Source organism: Meles meles, chromosome 4 (genome assembly GCF_922984935.1).
Source record: "Meles meles chromosome 4, mMelMel3.1 paternal haplotype, whole genome shotgun sequence".
Classification (NCBI taxonomy): Eukaryota; Metazoa; Chordata; class Mammalia; order Carnivora; family Mustelidae; genus Meles; species Meles meles.
Genome location: NC_060069.1, coordinates 104,583,193 through 104,607,999, shown reverse-complemented (window position 1 = coordinate 104,607,999; position 24,807 = coordinate 104,583,193). Strand labels below are relative to the sequence as shown.

The following is a 24,807-nucleotide window of genomic DNA, read 5'->3' as shown; positions in this document are numbered from 1 at the left end:
AAAAATTTTTTTTTTAAAGATTATTTATTTATTTGACAGAGATCACAAGTGGGCAGAGAGGCAGGCAGAGAGAGAGAGAGGAGGAAGCAGGCTCCCTGCTGAGCAGAGAGCCCAATGCGGGGCTCGATCCCATGACCCTGGGATCATGACCTGAGCCGAAGGCAGAGGCTTTAACCCACTGAGCCACCCAGGCGCCCCAAGAATGCCAAATTTTTATACATTTGCTTATTTTTTCCTATTTTGTTGTAATATAGTCTGTGTAGATTATGTGGGCAAATGTGGAGGAGACAGTGTTGGAACTAAATTCTCAGTTTTCTTTAAAATTCTTTGACTTGAATGCAAGAAATTTCTGCCCTTCCTTAGCATTTCATACAATGTGTTCGTCACCTATTAATACCCTTAAGTATATTCTTCAGTTTTTTGGTCAATTAGTAGAAAAAGCAGAAATGGAAATATGAAATATATCCCATATATGTACTTAACGTAGTCAATTTAATATATAGAATATCCTATTGATAAATGGGTTCATACCTAGCTTTCCTTTCTGTTACTCTTTTCAGCTCTTGCTATACTTTTCTGATACTAAGAAGAGGGGTACAAAAAATATGAATATAGAATGAATAGAGTTCAGTGAAATAAATATGTCCAATTAAGATAGAAGGAAGAGTTAAGGTCTATGCACAGTCAACTCTCAGTTACAGAGTCCTAGAGCTAGAAGTTATAAGGCTAATGGGACAGAAGTAGATAAATAGTCTATAATTTAAATGTTTAAAAATAGTGTCTGTTGGACTTGAGAATTACTTAAGGGTATGAAAAATAGTGTATAGAGTTGGGAATTACTTTAGGGTTTGAAAAGTTTGTGATTAAGTTTTATTATAACCACTACCAAATTTAGTATCTTTGCTAAGATTAACTGAAAGGTTTTCTTGGAGGTGTGCTCTTTGATGAAGATTGGATAATGATCTATACATTGAAAATCTATATTCAAAGAGTAACCTGAGTTTTCCAAAAATACCTTTGGAAGTATTATTATAAATATGGTATTAACTTTGTCCTTACCATCAAGATAACCCTCAAATTTGAATTCAGTACACTTGGGCAAAAATGATAGGGCTGCTTTTTATCCTTCAGCAAAATAAAGATTTCCTTTAAAGGAAAACCTTTAGAATAACTAGTGTGACATAAGTAGCATACCTGACACATTGGGATTTTTTATTTGTGCCACTGACAGTCTGTATGGCCTTGGGCAGGTAACTTTGGGCACAGTGATCTTAATAGGTTTCAGTTGACCTATTGTTAAAGATTGAATACAAAGATATAATTTATACCGTGGGAAAAGTGATAGAGTAGAAATTATTCCTAGGTCATTCCAAGTCTTTAAACATTTACAAGAGCAGAATAATATTCGACTGGCTTGGATTTCAGACCTTTTCTCGTGAAGCACATATTCAAATGGAAATAGTAGGAATTAGACAAATGAGCAATAATGGGAAGATAAATTAGGCATGTATTAGCAAATAAGGGTAAGGTCTCGCATGAGTAAGCCAGTTATATTGCTTAAAATAATTACCTTATCTGAGGACATCTGGGTGGCTCAGTTGGTTAAGCATCCTGCTCTTGATCTCAACTCAGGTCTTGATCTCAGAGTCATGAGTTCAAGCCCTGCATTGAACTCTACTCTATGGAACCTACTTTAACAACAACAACAAAATTGTATATCCTAATATTTTTAGATTCTAATCAGCATTTGAAAGGTTACTGAAATGGGTTACTTAGAGTGGTATAAGGTTCTTAGTGTAGAATGAGACTAACAAAATGACTTATTAATAACTGAGGATTGATAGTTTTCTAAAGAAATTTTTATAATTGAGAAGAAAGTAAAACTTTTTTAAAAGCAAACATCGTATGACACATTTTAATAGAAACAGTTGGAAAATACTTCTAAATATGTAATATATGGAAATACTTATGATAAGTTGGTGAACCATTTCAAAACTGATGGTGCTTTAATTTCCTTTAAATTTGCCATGTCTGGTTATAGCAGTCATTGCAATTATTTAGAAGTTTATATGAATGTCCATTTAAGTGAAAGCTAAGAGTTCTTCATTTCCAAGTAGGGGACCAAAAAGAGACTCTACATTAGATATTGCAAAAACCATTTTCTCCCAATAAGGACTTAATGGTGAGGGCTTCAAGCCTACCCCAACTAGGTTTATGTTACTCTTTGTTCTCTACTACTAGTTGATTGAAAGAGCTTGGACAGAATATTTAACTTTAGAACTGCAGTATTTTCATTTTTACAATATTATCTTAAACATCTTATTGGTTAGAAAGATAAAATTTTATGTATCAATGGTACTTGGTAGTTACTCAAAAAGTTTTATGTCGCTTAAATTATCAAAGTAATATTTACATGTAAGGGTTGATTATATTGTCATACCCATAATATTTACATTTGAAAGCACATAGATAAAATAGTTTTAGTAAATTCCCTGATTCCCTTATTTGGATGTTCATAAAGTGGAGTGACTTTTTAGGATCGTATGAAGTGATAATTGCTAAAAATTGATAAGTATGTTTTTAAAATACTTCCTTAACAAAATTTATAGTAGAGGCTAGGAAAGAGAAATTGGTATTTAGAAATTATGTAGTGTGTTTACAGCCAAGGGATGGGGAAGATTTCTTTTCGTTTAATTGTGTAGTAAAAACACTCTCTTCAGTGGACTTTGTATTAAATGTTTACAAGTTAAGGGAAAATTATCAGCAACAGTGCTGTTTTTATAATACCTCTATTTAAAAACATACAGTGTAATTTTCAACGTAGTTATTAGATCTGGGATATTTTTTATGTCTTTGGTTTGCCCCTTCTTGAAACCCTTTGGTTTCCTTAATAGAATTTCTCTTATGGGGGCGCCTGGGTGGCTCAGTGGGTTAAGCCGCTGCCTTCGGCTCAGGTCATGATCTCGGGGTCCTGGGATCGAGTCCCGCATCGGGCTCTCTGCTCAGCAGGGAGCCTGCTTCCCTCTCTCTCTCTCTCTGCCTGCCTCTCTATCTACTTGTGATCTCTCTCTGTCAAATAAATAAAAAATAAAAATCTTTAAAAAAAAAAAGAATTTCTCTTATGTTCTACTAGAATAAAAATGGTAAATGTATATTGTTGGTTAGCTGAGAATAATGAAAAAAATTATTTTTTAGAGTAGGAATTTAAAATAGTTTTCATTCTCTTCTCTATCTTCTCTCCAGACATTCCTTGCCCATAGAAAATAGATAAACTTGTTGATGTCTGACTGGGGATATTATTTTCATAACTTGAAAAAAAGCTGAAGGGCTAAGGTGACAATCCTGCAAGGAAGAACGGTGTTAGCGTAATCCTACGAAAAATAATCAAATTGGGGGTCTCTAATCTTGCTGTTGGGTAACATGTTTCAATGAGTCCTTGAACATTTTAGAAATTAGGGTATGGAAACTCAAGAACTCTCTTTTAAAAAATTGTTTGAAAAGCCTAATTTTTGTTGCTTTACAGATGTCCCATTTAAGCAGACTTCTTCCATAGCCGTAGCTGGAGCTGTAATTGGAGCTGTCCTTGCTCTTTTCATCATTGCTGTCTTTGTGACTGTCCTGCTGACTCCTCGAAAAAAGAGACCATCCTATCTTGACAAAGTGTAGGTAACTTTTTTGCTTGTGTTCAACATTCAGTGTAAGTCAGGCTTTATCTTTACAGCTACTTATAGCTGTGAAGTGTCTGCTGGATGGGAATAAAGATACTGTTAGATCTTTGTGAGACGACCGTGGTTTCATCAGAATGTGTCAAGGTAAATAGTGTCAAGGGGTCGTTGAAGACAAATATATTAGAAACCTTTTCACCTATAAATTTATTGGACATCTTTCTAAATGATAACATAATGGCACTTTTTTTTATCCTGCCTTATGAATAAAAATGCAGGTCTTTGATGAGTTATGGTTGATAGATCAAAATATCTTAAGTTTAACTCCTTCTCCAGATTGTATATACCAGGCTTATGTATAGCTAGATCTTACTCTGAACTGCCAAGAAGTATCAAATATGTCTAGTTTTAAAGCTTTTTTCCTTAAATATTTTTAGTTTTGGTGAGTTAGAAAATGTGCAACTTTTTTATTTAAAGAGAAAGCAATATTTTGGGCCTAGTCATTGAGCTAGAATGTTAAAGCATAAATTGCACTTCACCCTAGAATCAAAAGAACAATGTCCCAATTCATTGAATTCCATCAACAGCTTTTGTTGCTTTATCTGTGAAATGTAAATAATATTTTCCTCTTTACCTTCCATGGTTGTGATGAGTAGAATAAGATGATGTTGATAAACTGTGACTTTTATACAAATGGCATTATTTCTTACATACTAGTTAATATTTTTATATTTGGACATGAGGTTATCTCTCAAAGAATGTATTTCTTCTGTCTTCATAAATTCTTTGTATGTGACTCTACCTCTCTAATCTGACAGAGGTATAGCATAGGTCTTCTTAAAGACAACTGAGTGTTAGTCTCAGCTCTATCATGATCCAAATTAGTGGTATGATCCTGAACAAGTCACATCGCCTCCACAGGCCTCAGTTTTCTCACCCAAATGGCTGATGGCAGCTTGGAGCTATAAATTTGCTGTGATTCTCATTAGATGAAAGGAAATAATTACTTTCAAAGGACTGCAAATTATCTTTTCAGTGCAACACCTATAACACTGATTCTTTAATATTTATAGTTATAATATAGTTACAATTATGCTTATAGTTCTTTACTATTTCAGGAGTAGCAAGTGGTTGACTTCATTTTAGTTTCCAAGTTATCTCAGCCATTGCTATAATTTCAAAAACATAATTTACTAGTAGACTAGATAATTATATCCATGTAACCATTTTATTTGTCGTTTGAGTTCTGTTCGTTTAAAATTATTTCATGCCCACATTGAGAAGTTATTAGACCACAGAGAATTTGTAATTAATTTGGCCTTTATGGATTTCATTCTTTTTATTTTTTAAATAAGTAAGATTTTGTTTGATTTAGTCATCACGTGAATTGAAAATTAGTTATCTATGAACTTCAAAAGTATAAGAATATATTAAAAATTGTTCTCTAAAATACAGAGAGCTACAAGATATACTTTGTTTTTATTATAACAATACTTAAATACATGAAAGTGTAGGTTTTTAAAAGTTTATTAGGTTATTTTGGCAAAAATAAATGTATTCCTTGAGGATGTAATGGTCTCTTTGTTTATTTCAGGTGACAAGATTTATAATGGTATTTAGATTGGAAAATCTTAATTTGCATGATAGATATTCTAAGTGTAATCGTGGGTTTTGAAAATTAGTTTTGGAAGTATTTCCAAAATGCAGTATAATTTTTCTTCATTATCATTTTAAGATACAATTTTTTAAATTACTTTTATGACACTCTGCCTTCCATTGCACATATTTGACTATCTTTAAAATGATGGTAGGCATAGTCTGATGGAAAATGTATATTTATTGAATTTACTGAAGTAAATTGGTTACTTGCTTACTGGTTACTAGGTTACTTGCTTAATTTTCAGAAACATGCTTTCATTTGAGTTACTTCTTTAAATGAATCAATTAGATTGGTTTTAAACATTGGAAGTTTAAAACCAGCCCCCCCCAATCTATGATAGGTTAGTGGAAATATAAGAACTGAATTAAGCATGTGCACTAATATAAGTATTAGTGTGAGGAAAGTATCCACAAAACTTGAGAACCTTGATTGTTTTCCCCCTTCTTGCCTTTTTTTTTTTTTTTTTTTTTTGCTAAATGTTGCAATCACATTTATTAACCTTTTTAATGCAGGATCGACCTTCCACCCACACATAAACCACCTCCCATGTATGAAGAACGATCTCCCCCCTTGCCTCAAAAAGACCTTCTATATCAGGTATGTGTTCATGATTGTACTTAAAATGAAATAAAAAATACGAGGATGCATATTATTTGAGTATTATCTAGTCATTATACATTAAATGTTGCATAATAACACATAATCATTTCTCTGAAACATTTAAAGGATCAAACTGTTGACAAATTAGTAAGAAAAGATGTGAAGCCAGAGTGGATAAGACAAATCAACACTGTATTAGGAGTAGAAATTTTTACTAAAAGCTTATGGCCAAAGACTTACTGTTAACACAGTTTCATTGACATACAGAATCGTTGTAAAATATGCATTTTCATATAAAAGAAAAATTGAATGCCTTTGGTAGAGTATGATGAAGAGCTTTTTCTCCTTGGAGTATGTATTTTATTTTTGTTCCTTTTCAGTATACTCAAGGTCTAAATTTTAGCATTCCTTTATTTAGCAATGAAAGGTTTATATTCCAGTTTAAAATTTTCTTCTGGAATCAGTTTATAATAACTCATGTGAAAGTATCGATTAAATGCTTCTATCTTATGTCCTATATCTAGATTAATATGCTCTCCTTGGGAAAGTTGAATCCATCAGAATATTTGAATACTTTTATTCTTAGCATTAGTAGTTTGGGTTTTGTTTTTTTCCTCTCACATCCATGTACCTTTTGGGGCTTTAACCCTGTACTGAGGTTTTGTTTTTGTTTTTACCTGTGGAATATTCTATAATATTTTCCTCCAAAGATATGTTTTGTGTCTTCAGCTCAAATAAGGCAAATTATTTGTCCACAAATTAATATAATTTGGTGGAAAAACTCCAAGGGAATATATGTGTTAAAAAGATTTTGTTAGCTTCTGTATCTTAGTTCACCAGATAGTCAGTCTCCTGCCTGACCAGGGGGTGGAAAGGAACATTCATTGGCAGGGGTCACTGGCTCTGTTGTCTTACAGAAGCTGGTGTCTGAGGGGTGAAGAAATGCCATCTTTTCAGACTCCTTGTTTTCACAGAAAGAATGTAGCCTCACATCCCTCATGGCAAATAAATGAACTTGACAAGTAGTGTGAAATGTAACAAAATATTTAGCTAGAGCTGTTGTTAACTGCTGCAGAAAGAAAGCTGTCTTCTCCCTCCACAAAGCTAGTAATTATTCAGAGAATTTCTAGATTCGGTTTTGGGAATTTTCTTAGAATGTTGTTGGAAAATTTTCTAGGATGACCCTAACTGCATGTAATTTTATTCCTGTCTGTAAAATCAATTGATTATATAACTTACTGTTTAATATCTTCAAATTAAATATTTATAAAAGCTTATGGATTGGGAAAAAATTATTTGGTTTTGATCATCATGTGTCCTTGGTTTTAGTTTAAAAAATATGATCGCTATATATGTATTTGCTATCAAAAAAACACAAAAGGAAGATCTTTCTTGGATGATTTGAGTTGAGAGTGCTAGAAACTACAATTTTTAGAATCCTTGGAGTTAGGGAAGTCTTCCTGGCTTTTGGAGGTAGGAGTTATGATCCATCGATGCAATTACTTAGTTGTTGATTAATTTGATTTGTAATAAATTGCATACTCAAAAGCATAAACCTGGGTGGAAATGAAGAGCCATGTGGAAAAGTAATGGAACGTTTAGAAAGAAAATTGATAGGAGAGTACCCCCAATGAATAACAAACATTGGACCTTGGGAATCAGAGACAATTTAGTAACATTGTGACTTTTTCCTCATCTTGAAATTAAGCAGGTGAAAAACATGATTGTTTTTTTCTCTCTTATAGCTATACAACTAGATTTATAAAATATTGCTGAGGGTTAACTATTTGCTGTCATTTTGCTTAAGAGAGTAAGAACTTGAGTTGGAGATGAAATAACCCCTAATTCTATAAATTATAGAATTATTAAATTATTTATATTCTTTTAAGAATAAGGCTAGGGGTACCTGTGTAGCTCATCATTTAAGCACTGCCTGTTAATTTAGGCTCAGGTTATGATCTCAGGGTCGTGAGATCAAGACCCACTTCCAGCTCTGTCCTGGGCATGGAACCTGCTTAAAATTCTCTCTTTCCCTCGCTCACCCCCACCACCAGCTGCATGAGCACATTATTGCACATGCCATCTACCTCCCCCCCCCAAAATAAAGAATAAATTAAGCTAAAATCATTATCCATCAGTAAAAATTTGTCATGATTCATCCATTATAATGTCATGCATTAATTATGTGGCTGTTTGTGTTTTAATTAATGTTGTGATCTCAAAATGTAACGTACATAGAGCTGTGTCTCGGTTACTAAGAAATATGTAAGTGTGTTATTACTATCCGATTAGTTTTGTGCAATGACAGCATGTTGTAATACTAAATGCCTTTGTAATATTCCACTTCACTTCACTAGATAACTTTTCACCTTTAAAGTGATGTAGTAATTCCTGCTTGAAGTCATTGAGCTAGGTAACTAGGTCACTAGGCCACGCTCCCAAATGCTTCCATGACTTTAAGGAAGAGTCCAACTTCTTCTACTCATCACTATTCTATTCTTGGGAGGCCTCAGAAGGAAGCATTTCCTCACTACCCCCATTTGTCTACCTTGTGTAACTGTTGCTTTTGTGGGAATGGTGCCAACTCTCATCCCTGAGAAGTTCTGTTCTCAATGTAAATTAAGACAATGAGGCCTGGTATTGTGAAGAGGCAGTTTCCTTGAGTGGTAGCTATCACTATCCTGCAGAGATGATGCATGGAAGCATGCTTCATAAGTATGAGGGAAGGAAAAAGGAATGTTTTGCCTGAAGGCAAAGATTAATTAAGAAATACCACTAGCTTGTCATGTATTAGGTAATAATCCCACAAAAGTTGAGTCTTCATTTAGGAAACAAATACTAACTAATGACATTAAAATGTATTACCTTTTGTTACGTTGTATTAACATTGTATAGGTAACCGGTAAGTATATTCTTGGACCAACAGAAAAACTAGAAACTACAGAAATTTACAGTCAACTGTGAAAGTCCCTTTTCATAATTCCATCACAAAATATATAATTTCCTTTTCCAGTGATCACCACTGTTATGAATTTAAATATTCTCCCACAGTTTTTTTCCATGAATTTACGTTTATGTGTATATCGTCCTTATTTACATCTACAAACATATTTTTTTAATACAAATGCGGCCATAGAATACATATTATTCTAGAAATTGCTTTCCCACTCAATAATAGACCAGTATTTTCAGATTGACCAATGTTGCTTACAGTTTAGTGGTTTTTGTTTTTTTTTTTATCTCATCCAGCATCAAATCCAGCATGAAGTTCTGAACACTGATATAAAATTTTATATTAAAATTTTGGACAATTTCCATTTTATGAATAATGCTATATTTTAGCCTTGTATTGGGAGAGTTGAATACTCTGATTTGAAAAAATATTTCCCAAATCAACTAAAATAATCAAGGGATCATTTTCAGGAAGAATATACATAGCAAATAGAGTTTGATTTCTGATATGGGAAAAAATCTGGATGTAAATGTATATCTTTTAGAATACTGTGGTTCAACTGAAAATAGCATTTATTCTTTGAAAGTCAGGTCTAGTAAATTCCATGAAATAGATACTGTTACTTGACTTTACTGAGGATCATAGCAGGAATTTCAGTCAAGCACTAATACTGTAGGGAGTGTGGCTCTTGAAGTTATTTACACAATGCTGGCATATTATTAAGAGCTTTCTAATCTGGATGGGCCCAATGTGATCACAAGGGTCTTTAAATGTGGAAGCAGGAGGTAGTCTGTGTCAGAGCATTGAGATGCGGGAAAGGATTGGCGGTGACCAGTTATGAAGGTGGAAGGAGGGCACATGCTAAGGAATGCAGGTAGCCTCTAGAAGCAAAAAAAAAAATCTTTTTCTAGAGACTTAGGAAGGATGTAGCCTTGCTATCACCTTAGTTTCAGCCTAGTAAGACTTATGTAAAGCTTTTGACCTCCAGAACTACAAGATAATAAATTCGTGTTGTTTGAAGCAAAAAAAAAAAAAAAAAAGCTTTCTAATCTCTGGAAGTATCATGAGATGTTTTTTTTCCCCCTCCTTGGTAACCACATTTGCAGAAGTAACCATTATGTCAGTTGATTTTTGGTAATTTTTAAAATTTTTAACAACCTTATAAGTGTTTTATGAACAGTATTTCAGGTGTTAGGGTACACAGATCAGTTTTCACGATTTCAGACACTTGTATCTGTACATGTGTATGTATGTAGTTAAGATTCTGTGTGATTAGATGGAATATATGCATAAAGTGCTTGTGTGACTGAATTCCAAGCTAAACTTAGCTGCCTTTTTTGTGGAACACCATTTTTACATAAAAGAATGACTAACAAACTATGCCATTCAGGCTTGAGTAATTTTGCAGACATTTTCTCACAAATCAATGAACTGAACCTGTCACTCAAGGCAAATAACTGACAGTATTTGTTGCCAATGAAAAATTAAGAGTCCAAATAAAAGTTATAATTTCTATAAAACCTGTAACTGCAATCATGGGATTGACACTGGTGAGGAATTAGTGAATTTTATTTATGTGTATGTGTGTGTGTGTCTATGTATATGTATATATATATATATATATATATGTATGTGTGTGTGTGTGTATTTAATTACAGAAAGTACCAATGTTTGGAATGTCTGCATAACTTAGTGAACCAATGATTGCCAAATGACTAATAATGTACACTGTTATAATGACACATGGGTAAAATACCAGTTCAAAGTATAAGATGAATGTATGGATTTTCATGTAAGAGAGTATGAAAAGTTCATTGGTATGTTTTCAGATGGCAACTAGCACTTAACCCTAAGAAACTTCACTTGTTAAGTTTTGGTATAGTAGCAAAGGAGAACTTTCTCAGTTGTCTGAAAGCAGTATTCAAGTCTCTCTTCCTTTTCTAGCAATATATCTCTGTGAGGCCGTTTGTTCTTCATGTATTCCAACCAAACAACCTGTTGCAACAGATTGAATGATGTAGCAGATATGAAAATCAAGCTTGCTTCTTTTGACTCAGATATTAAAAGGATTTGCAAAACTGTAAAAAAAAAAAACAACACAATAAAATGCCACTCTCCAATCCTTATTTTGGAAAACATGGTTATTTTTGTCATGTAAAAGGTGATGTTTGTATTATATTATACTGTTTATATGAATGAAATATTTTTTTTTTAATTTTTTTAAGGATTATTTATTTATTTATTTGACAGAGGTCATAAGTAGGCAGAGGCAGGCAGAGACAGAGAGAGAGGGAAGTAGGCTCCCTGCCGAGCAGAGAGCCCGATGCGGGGCTGGATCCCAGGACCCTGAGATCCTGACCTGAGGCGAAGGCAGAGGCTTTAACCCACTGAGCCACCCAGGCGCCCCTATGAATGAAATATTTTAAAATTTTCTTCGTTTTAATGTTTAATATGATAAATATAAGTAGTTACTAACGTAGTTAAGGTAGTTACTACCCATGTAAATGAAAGTACTTTGGGTTCTCAAAATTTTAAAGAAATAAAGGAATCCTGATGCCCCGTTTATGAGAACCTCTGCTATAGACCTTAAGCTTTAGGTATGAAGGCAAGGATCGTGTCTTCCTTGCTTAGTGCTATAGTCTCAGGGCACAACACTTTGCTTAGCACATTGTAGTTATCCAATAAAAAATTTTTGAATGCAAAAGTGAAAAAAGAATCAAACCCCCCTCTTTGTATTCTTTTCAGTCTGTGATCATGTTTACATTGTTTATTCTAGAGTATCTCTGTCCCAGATACACAGCTATGTTTCAGTATATTTAATGTCCATTAATATCTAGTATCAGTGTCAGGTATCAATATATCGTGTATGAAAAAGAACAAAGGGAACCAAGAGACTGTATAGCAATATTCTAAAATATTAACAATGATTATTTATTCAACTTCTCTGTGAATATTGTTCTATGTTGTATTTTTCTGTACTTTCTAATTTTTCTACAGGGCTTTTACTCCTGTCTGTCAGTGACTTTATAGCATAAGAAAGTAGAGATCAGTTGAAAAACTGAATTACTGGACTGGAATATTGTTATCAGTCATATTGATTATGGCAATATTTCAACAGAATTTACTATCTTGGAAAATTAAGATGTTCCCCCCAATAATTCATTATGGTATATCACATTCTTTAGTAAATTTTTGTAAATGCTTATGCAGAGTGTTGTAAAGGGAGTGTTTTTACATATTCTTTTGAGTAGATAATACATACAAAACAATATGAAAAGGTGTTTTCTAAAGTCTCCCTCCCATTTCCATTCGTATTTACCCTATACCGAGCACCTCCTACAGAAAATCACTTTTATGAATTTCTTGTTTGTCTTAATATGGTTTATTTAAGCATAGAAAGGAAACAATACACACCCATCTTATTTTTTCTTGTATAAAATGTAACTATAGATACCGTTAAATGTTTTACCATTCCTCCTAAGACTTACTGAAGATCTTTTTTTATTGGGATGCAGAGCATTTGCATTCTAATGTCTACAGAAGATTCTAATATGCATATATTACATAGTTTATAATGTCAAAATATTTTAACGAACCAATAATGCTGCAGTGAATAACTTTATGTGTATATTTTGCTTCTATGCAGGTATAATCTTCAGTATAAATTTTTAGATTTGCTCTTGCTATATCAAATAGTAAATGTGTTTATACTTTTGATAGATCCTGTCAAATTGTCCTCTATAAATATTGCACTGTTTTGCACTCCTATGAGTAATGCTTGAAAGTGTCTATTTCTCTACATCCTTCCTAACAGCATGTGTGTTCCACCTGAGTATTGGTAATCTAATAGGTAAAAAAAGGATGTGCATATAAAATTCTAATTTTGCAATGTCATTAGTAGTGAGTTTTAGCATCTTTTCAAGTGTCTAATAGGCCATTTTTTCAGGTGAGCTCTCATTCTTGTGTGTGCTTATTTATTGGACAAAATTATGATCATTTTAACATTTAATAAGTAGATAATGAAACTTTTTTCTTTTAATTCCAGTGTGAATTACATATACATTGCTTCTTGGTATCCAAACTTGTGGTACAAAAAGTTCAGTAAGGTGAATTTTATATTTCCATTGACATAAGATAAAAATGAAATGCTGTTATGATTGGGCTCAAATGCTTTTGAACTCTGATTTTATTTTTTATTTTTTTATTTTTTTATTTTTTAATTTTTTATTATGTTATGTGAGTCCCCATACAGTGTATCATTAGTTTTTTGTTTGTTTGTTTTTTAAAGATTTTATTTATTTATTTGTCAGAGAGAGCGAGAGCGAGCGAGAGAGGAAGCACAGGCAGACAGAGCGGCAGGCAGAGGCAGAGGGAGAAGCAGGCTCCCTGCCAAACAAGGAGCCCAATGTGGGACTCGATCCCAGGATGCTGGGATCATGACCTGAGCCGAAGGCAGCCGCCCAACCAACTGAGCCACCCAGGCGTCCCTGTATCATTAGTTTTTGATGCAGTGTTCCAAGATTCATTGTTTATGCACCACACCCAGTGCTTCATGTAATATGTGCCCTCCTTAATACCCATCACCCAATCAACCCATCCCCCCAACCCCCTCCCCTCCAAAACCCTCAGTTTGTTTCTCAGAGTCCGCAGTCCCTCATAGTTTGTCTCCCCCTCCAATTCCCCCAACTCACTTCTCCTCTCTATCTCCCAATGTCCTCCATGTTATTCCTTATGCTCCACAACTAAGGGAAATCATATGATAATTGACTCTTTCTGCTTGGCTTATTTCACTCAGCATAATCTACTACAATCCCATCCATGTTGATACAAAAGTTGGGTATTCATCCTTTCTGATGGCTGAGTAATACTCCATTGTATATATGGACCATATCTTCTTTATCCATTCCTCTGTTGAAGAGCATCTTGGCTCTTTCCACCATTTGGCTATGGTGGACATTGCTAATACGAACATTGGGGTGCATATGGCCTTTCTTTTCATTATATCTGTATCTTTGGGGTAAATAGCCAGTAGTGCAATTGCAGGGTCATAGGGTAGCTCTATTTTTAATTTTTTGAGGATTAACAATTTCTAGAATTGGAGATATGTCCTCCAAATATCTTAATTGTTACCAATCATGCCATATTTTATTCTTGTTTTTGTTTTTGTTTTTAATATTTTATTTATTTGACAGAGAGAAATCACAACTAGGCAGAGAGGCAGGCAGAGAGAGAGGAGGAAGCAGGCTCCCTGCAGAGCAGAGAGCCCGATGCGGGGCTCGATCCCAGGACCCTGGGATCATGACCCAAGCCAAAGGCAGAGGCTTTAACCCACTGAGCCACCCAGGCGCCCCTTTGCCATATTTTATTCTTGAACCTGCCCACCTACTAGTGCTGTGTAGTTTTATACATTTGCATTATTTCCTTTCAAAACTCATCTTTCAGACACATAACTACCATTTCCCAATAATATTTTTTAGATAAGCTGCTTTTGTTAATTATCATCAGTGTTCTGGTTTTCTCCCAGGATCTGTATATTTTACCGTCTATCCAGATATTAACAGTAGTCATAGGCTTTGCAGTCAGGGAGAAGGGAGAGAGAAAGATGACAGAAGAAATAACATTTTCATCCAAATTAGAGAAAACTATGTGACTGAACGGATTATTTTCAAGTAAATGAATATGGAGTATTTCTAGCATGGTTTTGCCCTCAGTTGGCAAAAACGTTTGCATCTTACATATTGCATCCAATTAATAGTTAGTGGCAATTACTGAGAAAAATAGTCAAAGAATTATGGGGCCTTGTTCTGGTCTATGAGGTGGAGGGAGTTTTGTGATCAATAAAGCTTGGAAGAAACTATGATTTAGAATATATAAATATATATTCTAATATATATAACTAATAATATATTCAAATGAAATATAGGTGCAATATTTGTAGTATAAAGGAGTGGTATCTTTACTAAAAGCTCTTGCTGATCAATCTGATAAATGCAAAAAAGATAAACCTAAGGTTTTATATGGATTAATAAATTACCATAGGTTACATCCTTAGAAAATAGAACATAGAAAATAAAACATAATAAATTACCATAGGTTACATCCTTAGAAAATAGAAAATGTTAGAACATGCCTATCACATGAAAGTACTATGTGTTTGCTGTTATTATTATTAAAAAGTAAACTATATAATTCTTAATCAAAATATTAAAGAGACCAAGCGGTGAAATTATTTTAGAAGAATAAAACTGATAGTACTTTGATTCATGAAAACTCAGCGTATTATTTCCTTTGGAAATTATTGATACTTTTATTATAAATTTTATAGTGCTTGAAATGAAATTGAAAGGTATGGTATCTGCTTTTTTGATTCAGAATTCTATTTTATTTTTTCTCCATCATTCATTTATCAAACCATTATTCCTTGAATATTTCTTATGTGCCAGTACTGAGAATACATAGTAAGACATGAAAAAAAGGTACTGTCTTTATGGAGCTTTTTAGTGACGAATAGACAAATTCCTATGATGACATCTTTTTTCCTTTTTTTATTTAAAAGGAACTTTATTAACTTTATAATTGGTATGCAACAAATTGTATATATTTAAAGTTTGAGTTTGATACATTTTACATAAAATACACAAACACAGTACACAAATATACACATGAACATACACACACACTAGGAAAACATAACCACAATTAAAAGAATGCATGTATCCATCATTTTCAGAAGTTTCCTGATGCCCCTTTGTATTTTCCTCTCTGGTCATGCCCTTGCTCCCTTTCCACATCCCTAGGGACCCAAACACTGGATGTACTTTCTGTCCCTATTAATTTACATGTTCTCAAATTTTATATAATAAATTAAATAATCCTTTTTTGTTTCTTGTGTGTGTGTGTGTGTGACTTTTTTCCCTCCACATAATAATGGTTTGATTTTGATTCCTTCGTGTGGTGTTGGTCAGTGGTTTATTTCTTTTAGATAGGTGTACCATGTAGATATACTACATTTTATTTAAATTTACCTATTGATGGACATTTGCACCATTTCAATTTTTTTTACTATCACAAGCAGTGCTGTTATGAACATTTGTATATAAGTTTTTGCATAAATATATATTTTCATTTCTTTTGAGTAAACATCTAGGTTTGGATCAATGGATCATATGGTCAGTGCAACTTAAAAAGTATAACTTTTTAAGAAAATGCCAAGTTGTCATCCTCCGCAGTTTTACTATTTATGTTCCCACCAGCAGTGTATGAGTTGCGCTGTACCCTTACCACCATTTGTTATGATCAGACTTTTAAAATTTCGGATGTTCTAATAGATGTGTGGTTGTACTTCATTATGATTTTGACCTGTATGTTTTCCCTAGTTACTCATATGTGGAACATTTTTTTAACCTGCTGATCTCTCCTCCGTTTAACTTATTTGGCGAAGTGTCTGAATATTTGCTCATTTTTTTATTGAATTGCTTTCTTATTGTTGAATCTTGAAAGTGCTTTATTATGGACTGCATATTTGTGCCCAAACATGTATTCAAATTCACATGTTGAAACCTTAACCCCCAGTGTGATGATATTTGGAGGGTGGGGACTTTGAGAGGTTTTCGGTAATGAGGGTGGAGCCCTCATGATGGGATTAGCGTCCTCTTAATAAGAGACAGGGGAGAACTTACTTCTTTCTCTGTTCTTTGCTATGTGCAGGTCAAAGAACGTAGCCATCACAAACCAGGAAGAGGGCATCTACCAAGAACTAAAATGTTAGCCTCCAGAACTGTGGAAATAAATGTTCTTTAAACCATTTAGTACATGGTAATTTGTTATAGCAGCCCAAATAGAATAAGACATTTTGGATACCAGTCTTTTGTCAGATACATGATTTGGAAATATTTTCTTTCATTCTCTTGCTTGTAATACTCTTTTTTTTTTTTTAAAGGTTTTACTTATTCATTTGACAGATAGAGATCACAAGTAGGCAGAGAAGCAGGCAGAGAGAGAGAGGAGGAAGCAGGCTGCCTGCTGAGCAGAGAACCCAATGCGGGGCTCGATCCCAGGACCCTGGGATCATGACCTGAGCCGAAGGCAGAGGCTTTAACCCACTGAGCCACCCAGGCGCCCCGCTTGTAATACTCTTAACTGATTTTTCGAAGCGCAAAAATTCTTTAATTTTGATGAAGTCGATACATGATGACACTGTGAGGCCATGCTTTCTTCAGTAGGGTAGGGGAAGTAATACCTATTTTTGCTAATTACTATTAAAATATTAGTTAAAATATTTTTATGATACATTATTCTTTATTTTTCCTGTATAAACTTCATCACTAATTAGGAAATTTAATTATTTAAAGACAGTAGTTTTGCTTAGTCCCTAGTTTCCTTCAGTATCTAGTATCTTCAGGATACATGCATAGTATGAGTAATTCTCACCTCATCTGAGAAATATGGAAATTAGGAACACTTGGCTCCTCTAATAGTGTTTTGTGGCCCATAGCACCTAACTAGCCACTATCTTTTTATATATTTTATTCATCTCTGTATTAAACAGTAATTATCACAGAGAAAATGCTTGATAAAAATTTTAAAATAAGACATAAGTAAGCGACCCATGAAGGAAAAATGTTTTAGAGTGATATTGTTAACTTATTTTAGTAGAATCAAATGGAATCTAATAATATTATTACAATTAAGAAGGTTGAGACTGAGTTATTTTGACTTGCTGTAAATTGTAGAATTACTCTAAGAAAATTTATTTTAGACTTACTGTATACATATAAAACACCACTGATCTGGAAAACCTGGAGTGATGATTTCTAACTGATAAAAATTCTGAGTTTAACTGCATGTCAGTATTTTTAGTGGTATTACCAGTATCAGCACACTGATTATGTGATTTTTTTCAAAGAAGTTAAAAACTTCGGACCTTCATTCTCATTGCAGTCTGTTTCTGATTTGTAGCTGAACTGCCTGAGTGAATTAGGACTATATAAAGAAAGGAGAACAAAACAAAACAGAAAAACTTGGGTATGCAATAGTACACTCAGAACTATTTCTCCTACTGACTGAATTCTTTTATGCAATTTAAATGATCAAAAAGAACTGGCTTCATTCTAGCCACCAATGCTCAATACCCCAAAAATAAATGAATAAATAAAAAGATGATTAAAATAAAAGAATTGAAATGTTGACCTTTTAGGAGACCCTGAGCAATCCAGAAGGGGGAACATCCAATTCACACCTTTTCATAAAACTTTATAGTATAATTCCACTTGGTTTGATGTTATAAACATACCATCTTTTTTCTTCCTTTCAAATCTTTAACACTGAGTTTTAAGAACTAATTCATTATAAAAATTGCATACTCACTATTCTTAAATATACTTGTGGTTCTCCCATTTTTCTACTTTTTGTCTTTCGAATTGAAAACCATGACTACTATTGCCTTTGTAACCTTTCTTGAGATCTAATAAACTGCTCTGTGTAGAGCCTACTCAATAATTATTGAGTTGCAGAGATAGTAAATTTGTTTATGAAGTCAGAATTTCCCAAGCTAGTTGAAGATAATTCCAGGAATTCTGGGGGAACATGGAAGATGTCAGAATTTATATACAATGTTACCTCATCCTTCTGCCTGTGTAATACCTAGAAAACTTATTTTAAACAGTTTGGAAGTTTTATAGCCAGTCTATCATTGTTTTTAAGCAAGATATATAACAAGATCTCAATCTGTAATATCTTATCATTTCCAAAGAATTGTCACTATTCAGAATAATTGGAAATGAACCTCAACTTTTTAATGTTATCACCAAAATATTTTTTAAGTACCTCATAAAGTATGTTAAAGTCTGAACCATTAACTCAGATGTAACACTAAACTTTGGGGAAACAAAATAATGGCTCAGTGCTACTTGGAACTCAGGTATAAAGGTAGTATCCTAACCATTAATTTACTTAAATTGTGTTTTTTTCCTTGGTTTTTGTAAAGAATTAAATTTAGACTATTCATACTTGAGATACAATCAGAACATGAAATCTTGAGTGGTTTATTTGATACTCGTGTTAAATTGCCATCAGGGAACTAGAGGTCTTAATTAGAGGCGACTCTTGACTGACTCATGAGTAAGTCAAAGTAAAAGAACTATTGAAGTTAAATGCATTAGGCTGAGTGAAATTTCCTCCCAAATTTTAGAGGACCTAATAGTCGCCTTTATTTAAAATGTCAGTGATTTCCTTTTTTGAAAGTGATTGCTTTTTTTTTTTTTTAAGATTTTATTTATTAATGAGAAAGAGCACGTGCATATGAGTGGGGGTGAGGGAGACATGCAGAATCCCCAAGGTGCGGCTGGATCCTAAAACCCTGGGCTCATGACCTGAGCCAAAGGCAGAAGCTTGACTCAGCCACCTAGGGGTCCTTGGAAGGTGATTCTTCTTTATGTAGAAAAGTTTGGACAGAGAACCAAATTATTTTAAATATGCAGAACAAAGTAAATTGTTTTCAGGAAATACACATTTTCATTATTTGTGAATTAAATCTTTACATGGACATTAATCAATCTAATTTACTTTGAATTTGACTACTTAGTCTTGATTTTAGTCCTAGCCAATTGTTTTTTGTTTGTCTGTTTGTTTGTTTGTGGGGTTTTTTGTTCTGTTTTGTTTTCCTGAAGTTCTTTTGGCAAGTTGCAAAACAAGAAATGAGTAAAGGCTCCCTATGAGCTTTTGAGAGAATAATGTAAATAATATATTATTTAAGTTAAATGTTACCCCTATGTCTAAACTTACAGTGTTCATTCATTCATTTGATGAATGATGGTAAGCATTGCTGAGCGACCTTTTCCCCCTTTTTAAACACACTTTCATTAAAGTAGATTCAATTATGGAGTCCTTGGTTAAATCAAACTGACTTAAATGGAGAGTTGTTTTAGGCAGCTGCCTTCATATTGTGATGTGTGCAGTGCCAGTGGGGTCTTGAAGTCCATCACCGTGCTTGATTTCCTAGCAGAGAATAGTAACAGAGATTAATAATAGAAATTAATTTACTAATATCTGTTACTACCTGTTGACATGAAAATACTATGGGGAAACTCTCTCAGGCTACTTATTATTATCAAAACTCTCCTAGGTATTGGCAGAGCAATCTTTTATCCCAGCATTTCCAGGAAGGTTTTGATTTCACATATTTGTGCCCAAGTGCACCTACCCCAGTTTTGAGACTGCTGTTTGTCTGAGAGATCTCCCTAGTACATCTGACTTCTGTTAGTCTCATGCCTTTACCCCAGTTCCTTAATAGCCTCCTCCATTTCTGATCGTTAAATTCAAAGTGCTTTCTTCCCATAGTCAAAAAGGCTCTTACATCTCAGCCTCCTCTAAAAAAAAAATCTTCCTAAGCTGATAAGAATATTTAACTTGGAATAAAATGTACCAGTGTGAATGTAAGTACTTGTAAAAGTACTTGTATTGCGATAGTCACTTTCCAAAGTGTAATTGGAGATAGTAATCTTATTTCGAGAACTCTAAGAAATGGAGAATAACCTAGGGTTCTAATTTTATGACTTGCTATGAATTATATCATTTATTTAATATTTTTATTTTCATAAAATGGTGTAGTAACTAGGGAACAAGAATTCCTATCCCCTCAAAGATCCTTATAGCTGGACTAAGAATAAGATCGACATGAGACAGATGAACAAGAGAAAATAAAATTTAATAGTGTATGTACAGGGAATCCCTACAAACATGGAATTCCAGAGATAGGCAAAATCCAGAGATATATGTCATTCTAAACTAAGGAGAACGAGACTAGGGGTCAGCGGCTTAAAGGGAAGCAATGCAGGAAAATGAAAAAGAATTAATGTTTGGTAAATAAATATTTGTCCTGCCATGTAGACGGGTTACTCAGATAAAATTTATCTCTGGTAATAACCCTTATTCTGTATAATTTAGATTCTTCTGTATAGTTAAGGGAGGGTCAGATTTTCTCTTGAGCGCACAGAGTCTTGATAGCCTTCAGCTCAAAATAATCCACATGCCCAAATGACCCATCTTGGGGCAGCCTACTCTCAGCCCCTCCACTAGAAAATAGTGTAAGATATTTTTAGGAAAAACCAGAACATGGGTAATTGGTCACTTCATTTGAAACCGGTTCATTTCATGATAGATTCACTAAATACTTAAAATAATTTTTTTTTTTTTTAAGGTTCTCTTATTTTAGAGAACACACATAGGGTGGGGGGAGAGGCAAAGGGATAGAGAGTGAGAGAGAATCTTGAGCAGACTCCCTACTGAGCATGGAACCAGCTGTGGGGCTCTATGTGGGGCTCAATCTCATGACCCTGAGATCATGACCTGAACTGAAATTGAGTCAGATGTTCAACCACGTCCCTAGGTGGCCCGTGAATACTTTTTGATTGTTTTTGAATCTATTCACGTATCTTAGATAAGAATAGAATAAACATTTTCATTAGAATAAAAATTTATGTTTGTAACCTCTTAAATTTGAAGAAAGCATGTTTGAATGAACTAATTTAAATGTTTCTAAAGTTAACTGGTTTAAAAAAAACTTACTAATAAAACACAGGCCCTAATTTTTTAAAAAAATGCTACAAATTAGACATCAGTTAGAAATACTAAATTAAATTCAATATCTTGTTGTTTTAGAAGTTTTTAAAATGCCCAAAATTAAGAAACTAAAAAAAAAATCTAATAGACGGAAAAACATCCAGAAGAGTTTGTTTTGGGTAGTCAAGACCACAGTTTATCCTTGAGTGAGTTAACCTTAGTCATTTGACCTAGAGCCACTAGATTATTCTGTTTTCTTATATGAGTGTGGGATTCTCTCACCCAGTCTGTCTTGGCATCTTGTCAGATAACTTTCCATAGTTACAAGCTACTGTATGCAAATTTCCTGTTCCTGGGCCTGATAGTAAACAGGATTACCACTTTCCATCCTCAGAGATAATGTTTTCACCACTGTTTTGATTAAGTTTGGTTGTGGCAGGACTCCAAATTCCAAATTTATTTTGTTGATTCTTTGGCACATATTTTCAACCAAGATGTTTGTTCCCTCAGTTTTATGTACAGTAATCTTTGTTTGCTTTACTAATATTTGCTTAATTAGAAATATGTGCGGGGGGGCGCCTGGGTGGCTCAGTGGATTAAGCCGCTGCCTTCAGCTCAGGTCATGATCTCAGGGTCCTGGGATCGAGCCCCGCATCGGGCTCTCTGCTCAGCAGGGAGCCTGCTTCCTCCTCTCTCTCTGCCTACTTGTGATCTCTCTCTCTGTCAAATAAATAAATAAAATCTTTAAAAAAAAAAAAAATATGTGTGGGGCAAGAAGTTAACCTATTATTGACTCCATGGTTTTGTTTTTGTTTTTTAAAATATTGCTTGCTATTTGAGAATCAGAGTCTAAGAAGAAATAAGCCTCAAAGTAGCATCTGTTTCCTTGGACATGTGAATTAAAAGTTTAATTTGTATTTCAGAGTAAACAGCATTTTATGATTGAGGAATTAATAAGATATTGTTGGGAGGGATGGGAAACTTACCCAGAGTGGCACTTTAGTTTGAATCTTTGATGCCTTTAAAGTATTTTTTTAAAATAATTTTATTAAAATCATTTCCATATTCACAAACACCTCCCATTCCATACTTTTGTGTGCTGCTTACTAGCAAATGCAGATGTAAGACAGGATCATTCCTTATGATGAATTCTTAGGTCAGTTTCTTGTTTTTTGAGACCCAGCTTGAGTTTGTTCAGGAGGAAAAATTTTTTCTTTACCTTACAAGGTTCTTCTAACTGGACTAAGGATTAAATTGACCTGAGATCGAGTAACAGGAGAAAATCAAATTTAATTTTGTATGTACCAGGAATCCATGCAAACATGACACTACAAAGAGAGCCTGGTAAAGTGTGGTATACCTGTCATTCTCAACTAAGGAGAAGGGGGAGGGGTCTGGAACTTCAAAGGAAAGGAAAGCAATTCACAGGAAGATGAAAAAGAGTAAATGTCTGGTAAACACATTATTTGTTGGGCCACTTAGAAACAATGGGACATAGAGGACTTCCATCAAACTGGGCTTGCTCCTTTTCTCCCTATCTAGTACCTGGTCCTTTTATAATGTAGTTATCTCCCATATCTATGGTGATCCCTATCTTCCTATCTGAATTCTTTTGGCAGCTGGAGGGAACTGGGAAGGCAAAGTTTTCTTCCAGAATCTCTTAGGCCTTCATTGTTTTCAGTTCAGAATAATATGCATGACAAAGTGGCACATTTTGGGGCAGCCTCTCCTTGGCCTCAAGTTCATTTAGCATATCTATGACTACATAGTTGCTTTTCCATTTTCTTTTTCCCCCCCACAGAGCTAAGCTCCATGATTATTTACTATTGTTAAATTGATTTGGGGAATGTATTTTTCTTTGTAGTTTTAGACAACAAAATTAGGATCAGAAGGTGATAGGAACATAGATTTGAATACTTATGATAAAGAAGGCCTTTCCAGTAATTAGGTCTATATGATAATGGGACTGATACTCAAGAGGTCAAATATATTTCCCAACTGTTCTTGTTTAAAGGACTCCACTATCATCTTTTGTCATATGTTATTGGAGGCATTTCTACATTGGAAATCAAGTTTAATTTTAAGGCCCTCCTAGTCCTTTCTCTTGTTTCTTTTTTGCCTTAAGAAAATAATATAGGTGGTAGATTAAAATGTAACATTGGAGTTAGTTGGGACCAGCCATATTCATAGATATCTTAATGTGATTCTGAGTGTACAGATAAAATATGTATGTGTAGTTAATTTTATATATATATATTTTTTTGATTAGTTAGCTAATGAGTTACCAAAAGCACGTACGTTAGAGGTAACCAACTCTATTCTGTACATGTTTCCACTGAGTTTAATTTCAAGGTCTTTTGGCATTTCCAGACACTATTAAGTCTTTTTATGAAAAGCAATTTGATGTAAGCAAAAATTACTTTAAAAATTTTTTTTTGTCTCTTTTTAAAGAAGAAAAAAGTTTTCTTCTGTAAATGCAAATTATACATTGTTTTATGGTTGGTTTACAATTATAATTGACAGCTCACATAGATACTAAAGCTTTGAATGATATCTTTACAGCAGCTTTAACTACAGTGAAAATTAGATGAGAGATAAAACTTGCTAACTGCAGAATATTTCTTACACATAAGTAACTTTAGACGAATGAGAATTGTTAAGGGTCTTTAAAAGGAAATACTTAGCTTTATAATGATTCCTACTTTAAATTCATTGGCACTTACAAAAGGTAATAATCTCAATTTCAGCTGTTTGGTGGGCAATAATTATTTAGGCTATCAATCCTGTTTATTAAAAGAGATGCCAAGTAAATGTATTTGTTTGAAACATTTTAAATGCCTCATTACTGATGTATATGTTCCCATGGAAACCACAAATATCCCTTTAGAAAAATGTTGTAAAATAACAGCTTTACTTTTAAGTAGAACCTGAGAAATTGCAGGCTCTATTCAAGGAAAGGTAGCTACAAAGTTGAAAATGTTACTGTGGTTTTGTACCGCTGAGCTAGGTACTGCATGTTAAACTGTATAACCATACATCATGCACACACACATACACCAAACATGATAATTGAACGAGAACAGAAAAACATAGAATGTAAAAGAATAAAAAGTGATAAATTAGACATCATTAAAGTTAAAAATGTTTGATCTTCCAGATACCATTAAGAAGACAAAGGGAAACCACAGATTGGGGAAGAATACTTGTAACACACAGATCAGACAAAAGAATTATATCCAGAATAAATAAAGAAGTCTTAAAATTCAATAATAGGAAGACAACAATTCAATTAAAAAAATAGAAGATTTGTATAGACTTGTCATCAAAGAAGATATGCTAATGATCAGTTAACACAGGAAAAGTAGCTTGAC

At 33.7% G+C, this 24,807-nt stretch overlaps 1 protein-coding gene across 3 annotated transcripts in view; it reads left to right on the top strand.

The window, feature by feature from the left end:
- The window catches only part of NECTIN3 (nectin cell adhesion molecule 3), a 126,804-nt gene that overhangs the window by 75,992 nt on the left and 26,005 nt on the right, over positions 1 to 24,807 (top strand). For all 3 annotated transcript variants that reach the window (XR_006817975.1, XR_006817976.1, XM_046001667.1), the window contains exons 6-7: positions 3,524 to 3,662; positions 5,838 to 5,922. Coding sequence is in view for 1 of the 3 variants with exons in the window: in XM_046001667.1 (XP_045857623.1) it covers positions 3,524 to 3,662; positions 5,838 to 5,922 (224 nt within the window). In the remaining 2 variants the exon portion in view is untranslated. The remainder of the gene's footprint in view (positions 1 to 3,523; positions 3,663 to 5,837; positions 5,923 to 24,807) is intronic.